Here is a 10782-nt window from a genome sequence, read left to right on the forward strand (position 1 = left end):
TACTGAGGTTTTTTTTGGGGTTGATACCCCTGCCCCACAGTGATGTATCTAGCTGCTTATTAACCATTCTCTGTGGCCCGCGTTTTAGTGGGTTTGTCTCTCCTGTGTATGTCATTGTGACAGGCACCAAGAACTGGTGTGTTCTTAGAAGAAGAGATTTAGTGTTATGGGAATATGTCTTAAGTATTGGTCTGTGGAGCCGTGAGGACTGCAGGAGTGCAGCCACCAGAGCTGAGTAGTCAAGAGACAGCTCCACAGTGGATGAGTTGGCCTTGCCAGTGGGTTGGATTTCCCTGGGTGTGGGTGTGGGGTAGGGAGGAGAGTGTGAGCGAAGGTCCTGAACCAGGTGTGCAGAGATCTGGGGCGTAGGTAACTGCAAGTAGTAATAAAGGTGAGTAACAGGGCTGGGGGCTGGAGGGTAGAAGGCCTTAAAATTAAACATGAACAGCCTACACTTGGTATGGCTTGCCTGTGAACCAGTGCAAGATTTTTTAAATCGAGAGTAGAAATTGTATTTAAGGAAGGTTAGACGAGGTGTGGTGGAACACAGCTGTTCTCACAGCACTTTAGGTTGTATTTGGAGGGTCTTCAGTTCAAGGTCAGCCAGGGTTCCACCAAGCTTAATGTAAGGACTGGACTGGAGGCTTAAGAGTATGTACTTCTTCATTGCCTCAGTGATGGCTACAGACATTTGCTCTCCTGGCTCAGGATCCCAACCAATTGCACAGCAAAATGACAGGCATGTTTTTGACTCCTGGAAGAAGGCAAAGCCCATTCATAGGCCACCTTGAACACTGTTACTACCTGCCTCTGGTCTGTATTTACTGAGCTGATGATTGTGGAGAGAGTATGAGAACCTAGATGCCTCTAATCCTGCCAAACGATTTAGCTGATTAAATAAAGAATGCAGAGAAGGAGTGTGTCTGTCAATCTTAACTCTAGTTAGACATATCTGAGCCTGAGTGACAGGTAGGGATTGATAGCACTAGCAGAAGTACGGAAAGGACATACAAATGACACCCACCGATTACCTGGGGCTCAGGACTACAGTTTTTCCCATTGGAAGGGAGTTACTTGAACACAGAGCTGGAGTCTGCAGGAGGTTTCTGGCTAAAGAGAGGAATCAGACCTTTTCAGAGGTCTGCAAGCTAGCTTGTGGTCCAAAAGGAAACTGTTCTGGTTACATTGCTCATCAGAGGGAACAGCTGCTTAGAAAATCCTGTTGTAGGTTTTCCTGGCCTCCATCCCTTACAGCTTTCATGCAGAAGCTGCTCCTGAGCATGGAGACAATGTTTGAGCAGGGTGTTTTGCCTTTATGTGCACTTTTTGGCCCCAAACAAATCCTCTCTGTCAACTGAATATTACCTTTTTATTTTTGATAAGATGTTTTTTAAAGATTTAATTTTATTTTTAATCATGGATACTTGTACATGTCTGTTTAGGGGGTGTACATATGAGTGTGGATCCCATGGAGCCGGAGTACAGATCATTGTGAGCTACCTGACATATGTGCTGGGAACTGAACTTGGGTCTTCTGCAAGATCAGCAAGTGCTCTTAACCACTGAGCCATTTCTCTAGGCATTGTTTGAATTTTGGTCTTCTTTTTTGAAATAGGGTCTCACTGTGTAGACCAGGCTAGCCTGGAACTTCTTTTCATCCATCTCAGACTGGCTTGCAATTAGTTATCTAGCCTAGGCTGACCCTGAACTTCCAAGTGCTGGTATTACAGGCATGTACTACCGAGCCTGGCTGCCTCTACCTTTTGAGTAGAAGGATTTAAAACTAAGCACTATTATTCCTGGCCTTAGTTCTTACTTATTTTCTAATTTATTTATTTATCTACCTATCTACCTACCTACCTACCTACCTTGGCTGTCCTGGAACTCACTCTGTAGACCAGGCTGGCCTCGAGCTCACGAAGATCAGCCTGCCTCTGCCTCTGCCTCCCCAGTGTTGGGATTAAAGGTGTGCACCACCACTGCCTGGCGTTCTTTGCTTATTTAAATCCACTTGGCTGATTCCTGACTCTCCTTTGGGATAGATGATTTACAAATGTGCTCACATCAGCTTTCTGTGTTCACATGGTCAGATTCATGCTGTTGTCTTCTAGAAATCGAGCCGAGTTCATGTGCCACATGAAGCCCAGTGAGTGGAAGCCATCGTCTTCAGGGCCAGCCTCAGGGACCTGGACACTTGTAGATGAGGGAGGAGAAGAGGTAACTTGTGATTGCATTGTTCCCTTTAGAGCTCTTCTTACTTGCCAAGCGTCATTGTAGGCATTCTCTAGTAAGTCTCCACCCTCCTGGTACCTATTAGGTGAGCACTGTTGGGACCACGCTTTACAGGTGGGGACGACTGATGTGTGAAGGGAGCTAACTTGTCTCAAGTCACATGGTCATTCGGTGTAGGTTCTTCCGCCAGTAGGCCATCTTGACATCCTTCTGTAGATGTGTTTAAATGGCACAATCTAGAGTGGGAAAATGAAGTAGAGTAATAGTTGTGAAATTTTATATTAAGGTTTTATTTTGGATAGTAGCAGGTTCCTGGGACTAGGGTCTTACTTATAGACAACCTGCTCTGAATAATTTTGATGGAAATTTAATGGTAAAATCCATCTTCTCAAGGTAATTTTTAAAAAAAATTTAAGATAATTCTTGTTAATATTTCTTTCCTCCACAAATAGTGGTGTATTTGTAAGGAAGTTTCCTTCTGCTCATTAGCAGTTCCAGAGCCTGATTCTGGCTGAGCTCCTGATTTGTCTGGTACATCAGCTCAGCAGGTAAAGGCATTTGCCACAAGGCCTGACGACCCTAGTGACCTTCCTTACCCACTTGGTGGAAAGAGAACTGACTTCTACAGATTTTCCTCTGACCTCCACACCTATGTGTCTATGACAGACACATCTTCCCCTCACCATACAAGTATAATGTAAAGCTTGACCTCCACCTCAAATCATGATTTGATGTTCTAAGATGCTCTTTGACCTGAGTCACTAAAGCCCTCTGTGTAAGTAGAAGAAATTGGGCAACAGTCTCAGAGTGACACCCACACTGCTGTGGAGATCATGTCAGTGTATCACACCAGGGCCTATTCAGGATCGGACACTGCCATTAATAGTTGTTTGTTCTTTATCACCTCTTGTGGCTTGCAGCAGTTGGACAGGAGGTGGGAACTGATGTGGGTAGAGAGCTTCTTAGGAGCTGATATAGATTATCTCTGGAAGATCGTAACAAAGCAATGTTTGTTTGTTTTTTGCTTTTTCCTAGAGTTTTTCTTTTTCTTTTTCTTTTTTTTTTCTGATGGGTTTCCTGAATTTAACCCAGGGATAGATTCTTCATTTGTGCTCACCTCTTGTTTAGCACTCAGTAAAAAGTTGAGTGGATTCAAGAACTTACAGAGTTGGGCATGATGGTACGTGCTAGTAATTCCAGAATTCCAACACTTAGAGGGGAGAAAAAAGAAGATTCTAAGGTGTAGGACAGCTTAGGTAGATAGGAAGATACCCACCCTCCAAAAAAAAAATCAGGCCAAGAGACCAACAATGAGAAAAAATAAAACAATTTGCCTTCCTAACAAAATAAGTAAGAACCCAACAACACTAGCAGCAAGGCAGGAAAACAAAATAAAAGCAATCAGAAGAGCCGAGTACTTGACATGGTTAAGAGTTCAGTTGGATCAGGAAAGTCTGTGAGGTGGAAGGCCCTCATCCACATCATTTGTTTCTTACCTCTAGGTCCACAGAAGGCTCACCTGGGCAATTTTAAAGCTTGCCAGGCCCACACATAGATCTAAGCATCTTAGAGCCTACCCAGACATTCAGCCAGAGGCAAGCACTATTGATCCAAGTAGAGTTTCTGAGGCTCTTGTTAGCCAGTATATACATGATACTGTTCCATTTTGTATTGCTTGATATACTTGAAGCAAGTTGGCGTCATAAACAGGCTGAGTGAAGTGACAGTGTTAGAGGCTGAAAGCCCTGGTAGCACGGCGCAGGCGCTGTGGGGCTCCAGAATAGATGGCAGAGTGCAGAGAATCTCTTCAACACAAGGAGTGTTGGAGCTGGACAGGGTCAGACTTGTACTTTTGTAGCATCCTTTTTTTATGAGAACTTGCCTTAGTTTATTTTAGACAAAGTACCGCCAGTAATTAAGGGCCTCTCATGAGGGTCATCTCTGACCAGTCGCACACTGACTCCCAGTACTCCTAGGTTTGTGCCGAAGCTCCTGATACAGGAATCAGGAGAAAACAGAACTAAAGTGTAGTGCAAACAGTAGGTAAGGAGGGGTGTGCTCAGGATGCTATGAGTGAATTGCTGAATTGATTAGTCCATTGTTGAGGTAATACATTCACATCCTTCCCTTCTAATGTACTGCATATGGGAACACAAGTTAACTTGATTTCTTTAAAAAATTTTTTTTATTAATTATTTGTTACAATTTATTCATTTTGTATCCCAGATGTGGCCCCCTCCCTCATTTCCTCCCAATCCTTCCCTCCCTTCCTTTTGTCCTCCTATGCCCCTCCCATAGTCCACTCTTAGGGGAGGCCCTCCTCCCCTTCTATCTGACCCTAGTCTAAGGTGACTTTAAGGCTCTGTTGTCCCCTGAATGATCTTTGATCATAGTTCGTTTTGTCTTGCTCAAAGTAGAACCTGAGGCATCTGTAGCAAATACTAGCTGCTCCATCAAAAGTCTGTTGAACATGATTGTAGACATGAGTTTTTTGGTAAAAGAGAACTGTAAAAACAAATAACTTCACCTGTAGTAGAATATGGTTGTTTAATTAATTGTTAATTTGTTGGAGCAGTGAGTCTCATAGTAAGGCTGTCACTCTACAAGAGGTTTGTTTGTTTATTTTTGAGACAGGGTTTCTCTGTGTAGCCTGGGCTGTCCTGGAACTCATTCTGTAGACCAGGCTGGCTCCAAATTCAGAGATCTGCCTGCCTCTTTCTTTTGAGTGCTGGGAATAAAGGCATGCACTACTACCTCCTGGCTCTAGAAGAGCTATTTTTAATATTCTTCATGATAGAAATTTAATGAGTGCCGTTTCAGGTTCTGAACAATGGATTTGACTAGGTACATAAGAATTATACTTGAATTTCAGAAGACTTCCAAGTTGTCACTGGCTTTGAGGAAGAGTCTGTAAGGACCACGTTGTGACTTGAGATGATCTAGTTCCTATAACCACAGATTGTAGTGTGATCTCATTGGCTAGCTGATGTGACTTGGCATCTTCCTTTTAGGATGAAGACCCTGAGACCAGTTGGATTCTCCTTAATGAAGATGACTTGGTTACCCTTTTGGCCCAGTTTCCTTTCCATGAACTCTTTCAACATCTTCTCGGGTTTAAAGCAAAAGGTAGATAGATGAACTTCTCTGAAAGGTGGTACTAGTACAGGCTCCACACAGGTGACCTTGGGTGAGCTGCCAATTGGGGGTTTTCCTGTGCCCACCTATGCAAAACCTCCTCTCTCTGTGTTTGTAACTTTTTTACTTCATCCTTAAATGAAGAAGGCTGACTAATGTATATGTTACCTAGGTTAACTACATTAATTTTTTTTCAAGACCAGGTTTCTCTGTAGCCTTGGTTGTCCTGGACTTTGTAGACCAGGCTGTCTTCAAACTCACAGAGATCTACCTGCTTCTGCCTTCCAGAGTGCTGGGATTACAGGTGTGTGCCACTATGCCCGGCAACTACATTAATCTTAATGAAGTTCCCTACTTGACTTTGATATTGGAGCAAGAAAGATGGGATTAATTCTCTCCCACCTGGCTTTTTCACTGAATTATATACCTGTGTTCTGCAGTGTTTTGTCATAGTATTTATTTTTCCCCTTTTATCTGTTTCACTTTTAGGTGATTATTTACCTGAAACAACAAGGCCCCAAGAGATGATGAAAATTTTTGCCTTTGCCAACTCATTAGTAGAACTTCTGGCTGTGGGATTAGAAACCTTTAACAGAGCCCGCTATAGGCAGTTTGTGAAGCGTATTGGCTACCTGATCAGGTAATGTTGCTGTTAGCACATCTGTGCTGGCGTCCCTGTGTCCCCTTGCTGAGACACATGAGGGGTCATGGATGTGTACTTACGTCTTCTCCCATCAGCTAGATGGGGGATTTATAAATGTTCAGTGAGAATATTTGCTTAGTTAGTCAAGACTTAAGATTTGTTATGTGATTATTCTTAGCATTCTAATTCTCAAAGCTGCTGCTAGAGAGAAGGGTCAAGGAAGAGGCAGGCCTTCACTTCCTTTGTTCTCTCTTTCCGTCCACGGCCTGCTCTTCTTTGCAGTTGCCCCTGATTGAACTATGAGAAATTGGCAGCAAATCCTTTTTCTACCATCCTTCTTCAATTTCTTACTGCAATTTAAAATATTTAGAAAAGTTTTTTCAAACAGTGAAATAAGTTACATTCTGTCGGACATGGGAGAACTTCATGTATTTGAGTAAAAGAGGTTTATGGTTTTATTAGCAAGTATTTGAAAAATTTTTGAGTTTATGTAGTGTTTTTCTATAAATCAACTTCATACCCTTTTCTACATCTTCAGTTTTTTTCTGGATCATTCTTTATAGCACATACACAGGATATTCTGTTTTTCCAACCTTTTCCCTCAAAAAGAAGTTTATAAAACTGCAAAATATCTTTCTTTTCCCAGTTTTTTCCTCCAAACTGAATTGATTTACATTCATTTATTTATTCGGCTTCATGAGGATTCTTAGGGTACCCTCGAAGCCTGGGGCTGCTTAGAAGGCATGTGCATCTGTCTTGTGTCCTGTGGCTCACGTGTAACTAAGGGCAGCGATGAATGCAGCCCAACCTGAAATGTTGCTACAGCCATGTGACAGACTGTTCATTTTACTTGTTTATTTGCTCTTCTGCCTTCCACTGAATGCATTACCATAAGGATTGTTTTTTTTTTTATTGTCTCTATTAAGATGACCTTCAGAACTGAGCAGACAGTAGCGTGTAGTTAATATGTACTGAGTATGCTAATCTTTCATATGTATTGAATGAGTGACCGAAAAGTGCCATATTGTTTTTCTCATGCTCAGGATGACCCTTGGCTATGTCAGTGACCACTGGGCACAATATGTGAGTCATAGCACAGGCATGGGGTTAACACTACAGCCCTACTCCATGGAGAAACTGCAGATTGAATTTGATGAGCTGTTTCTCAGAGCTGTCCTACATGTCCTGAAAGCCAAAAGGTAAGAGTTGGTGAGAGCTGGGAAGCAAGGTTACCATGAAAGTCATTGACTTAGTTTAGGCCGATGACTTAGTTTATTTCATCTACTTTTTATCTTGAGTAAATTCTTGGCCTTAGCTTCCATATCTGTGCTGTACTTAAACCTGTACTTGTCGTAACACTCATCAGTATTTTGGAAACAGCCTCTGTGATAGGTAGTTTTATGTTAACTCGATACAAACTGCAGTCATCAGAGAGGAAGAGCCTCAACTGAGAAAAGGCTTCCATAAAATTGGGCTGTAGGCAAGCCTTCAGGGTGTTTTTTAAATCCGTGATTAATGGCGGAGGGCCCAGCCCATTGTATATGGGTTCATCCCTGGGCTGGTGGTCCCAGGTTCTATAAGAAAGCAGGCTGAGTAAGCCATTGAGAACAAGCCAGTAAACAGCACTCTTCTATGGCCTCTGCATCAGCTTCTGCTTACGGGGGGGGGGGGGGGGTTCCTGTTTGAGTTCCTGTCCTGACTTCCTTTGATAATGAGCAGTGATGTAGAAGTATAAACCAAATAAACCCTTTTCTTCCTAGCTTGCTTTGGTTGTGGTGTTTCATCACAGCATTAGTAACCCTAAGATAGCCTCTCTTTCATTAAGGTCTTAAGAAGGATCTTTGGTTCAAGACCCGGCGCTTTTCTTAATATTCTCCATGTGTCTAAAAGGTCTCATGTAAATTTGTGATAATAATATTGCTTCTGTGTCACTGGTCTTTGCTACTTTGTGGGTTCTTCTTTTCTCTCCCTTCATCTCCCTGGTTTCATCCCCTATCACTAGATAGGAGAGAAAGAAGTACAGAGGGGAGAGAAAGAGAGATCCTTGCATAAATGCCAGAGCCCAGAGAGTGTTGGGAACTCCAAGGAAGAAGGCTGCTGCCTAATTTCTTTCTTCTTGGTTCTTTGAGCATGACTACCAATGGACCGCAACCAACCCTCTGAATGACCACCCACCACCCGCCACACCTCTGGGGGCCCTAGCATTTAAATACTCTCTGAAAAGTTTCCGGGATTCCAAACGTCATCACACTGTCACAGAAACTATCTGCAGCTGACAAAACCAGCGCTCTGTTAGAGCATGAGGCAAATCAGTTTCTGCAGACAGTCTGAAGCAGCCCCATATCCCCACACCAGGGATTAAAATGAAAACATATTATAATATTTCTGTGTTTTTAAAAGAAACCAAAGTTCCAGAATTGTTACTACACCTTTGTTTTTTTAAGGATGAAATAAATTGACGATGTTTGCTGTTGGCACTAGTTTTAAAACTATTTTATTTTAGTTTGTTATGCCTCTTTCTCCAACCCAATCCCTTCTAACATCTCAGCACTAGGTAGGAGAGAAAGGTTAGTCGGGAGAGGGGGCGTTGTTCTCTTTGGCTACTTCCTGCCGGTTAAGGTCATTAGGTTCCTTGGGTCAAGTCCAATCTTCATTTCAGGAGATCTTCAAGTTCTTCTCGTCAAAGTCCAACAACAGCAACCAGGAAGAGCAACAGCCTTCTTCCTCAGAGGCCCCAACACTCTCTGGGTTCTGACATTTATTTCCTCTCAGAGTCCTTAGAATTAAACTGTCTGCAGCTGGGAAAGAGCCCCTCTCAGAGCCCATACAGGGCACATAAGTTTGTTGCTGTAGACAGTCTGAATCAGCCTCATATCCCATACAAAAACATGTTTAAATAACAAAAACATGTTTACAGTAACATAACTGAGTTGTTAAAGACATCAAAACTTTCCACTACAGTTTGCAGACTGAGCATTTCTAGCACAGAAAACTCAAGAATTAGGAACTTTTAATTAGCACTAAAAGTGTTTATGTCATAATTGGAGAATTCCACATTTGACCTCATGTAATGTGTACAAGTAAACACAGTAAAAAATTATTAGGGCTATGTTTATAAAGCATACAAAAATATCCACATATAATCATTGTATCTTGCTCATATTTGCTCCTTCTACCTCTCTGCCTGTCTTTCTCCCTCTTGATTGGTCTGTTTCCCCTCTCCAAATAGCCCTCCTTCTGCTAAATAAAATTACATTGGTATATATGTACACATTTTTTTTTATCTGTTCATCTTTAGTGGACGTCTAGTTCCTTATCTTGGCTGTTGTGAATCATGCATCAGGCTTTCATATTTAGACTTCAGTTTCTTCCATGGTACATGCTATTACATATGTGCAAATATTCCAAAATAAAAAATTCCAAAAATCTTATACTTTTGCTGCAAAACATTTAAAATAAATGTTTGTTGGAAACGTTGTAGTATTGTGAGAGCTGATCTTGTTTCCACTTCCTTAGTGTGGTAAAGCTTTCTAATATATGTTTTCCCTGTTGCTGTTTAAAATGTGTAGACTTGGCATTTGGCTGTTTATGTCTGAGATGCCTTTTGGCACGCTGTCGGTCCAGATGCTCTGGAAGCTCTTCTACCTCATGCACCAAGTGGAGAATGGAAACCTACAGCAACTCTGTGCTTCCCTGCAGCCAGCCGAGTGCAAGAGGCAACTCCAAGGTACCTGATGGGCAGCTTCTCTCCCTTTGTGCATTTTCTGGTCTGCTTTTAGAAGCAGCATGGTACTGTGATTTTGACATTCAGGAGACTGCTTCATTGTTTCAATTTGTTAGGTAGAAGGTGATATGTCTCAAATACTGTTAGCTCAGTAATTTTGTGCACTAAGCACAGTGATCTAACTTTGATGAATCATTTTTTTTTTTTTTTTTTTTTTTTTGCATGTGTAAAATTCTAGTCAGATCAACAAGTAATGTTAGTTGCCTTGAAAATTGTTAAGGTTTGTGCCCAGTTGTTCCACTGATTTTTTTTTTCCACTGATGTTTTATTTTTCTAAGTTGTTTTCTAAGTTGATTTTATGAAGTAGGTAAGAGGTATATGGTAATTCTTCAAAAATTAATTTTAGTGAAAACTTTCTTATGTTTTAATGCATACTAACATTGAAATGCAGGATATTTGTGTTTTAATGTTAAAAATGTTCTTGCTGAGGACCAGGTTTGGTTCCCAGCACCTATAGGGCAGTTCCAGGGGATCCAACACCCTCTTCTGGCCTCCTCTGGAACTGCATATACCCATTGTACCAATAATATACATGTAGGTAGATTTCCCCATGCCTATAAAATAAAATCACTTTTTAAAAAAGTGATGAGCTGGACATGATAGTCCATGGTTTTAATCCCAGAACTTGTGTGGCCAGTATAGTCTGCATAATTCAGGACAAGTAGGGCTGTATACAGAGAGAGAAAAAGTCACACTACTTAGTTAGATACCAAGATATTTGTGCATTACCTTTCATCTTAGGGAAAATATGGAAGAAAACAGAATACTAACAGCATTAAAAACAGACCAGAATCTCTTCTAAATTTCTTATTTATTTATTTGTGTAGCCTTGGCTGTCATGACTTTCATAGACCAGGCTGGCCTCGATTTCACAGAGATCCTCCTGCCTCTGCCTCCCTACAGGCCTTCCTTCCTTCCTTCCTTCCTTCCTTCCTTCCTTCCTTCCTTCCTTCCTTCCTTCCTTCCTTCCTTCCTTCCTTCCTTCCTT

The 10782-nt window shown here is 41.7% G+C and overlaps 1 protein-coding gene across 1 annotated transcript in view; it reads left to right on the forward strand.

The window, feature by feature from the left end:
- Epg5 (ectopic P-granules 5 autophagy tethering factor) overlaps window positions 1-10782 on the forward strand; it is a 99563-nt gene that overhangs the window by 18527 nt on the left and 70254 nt on the right. The window contains exons 7-11 of the mRNA XM_055622529.1: window positions 2112-2217; window positions 5244-5358; window positions 5857-6007; window positions 7054-7209; window positions 9580-9737. Coding sequence (XP_055478504.1) covers window positions 2112-2217; window positions 5244-5358; window positions 5857-6007; window positions 7054-7209; window positions 9580-9737 — 686 coding nt within the window. The remainder of the gene's footprint in view (window positions 1-2111; window positions 2218-5243; window positions 5359-5856; window positions 6008-7053; window positions 7210-9579; window positions 9738-10782) is intronic.

Source organism: Psammomys obesus, unplaced genomic scaffold (assembly GCF_907164565.1).
Source record: "Psammomys obesus unplaced genomic scaffold, mPsaObe1.curated_primary_1811, whole genome shotgun sequence".
NCBI lineage: Eukaryota > Metazoa > Chordata > Mammalia > Rodentia > Muridae > Psammomys > Psammomys obesus.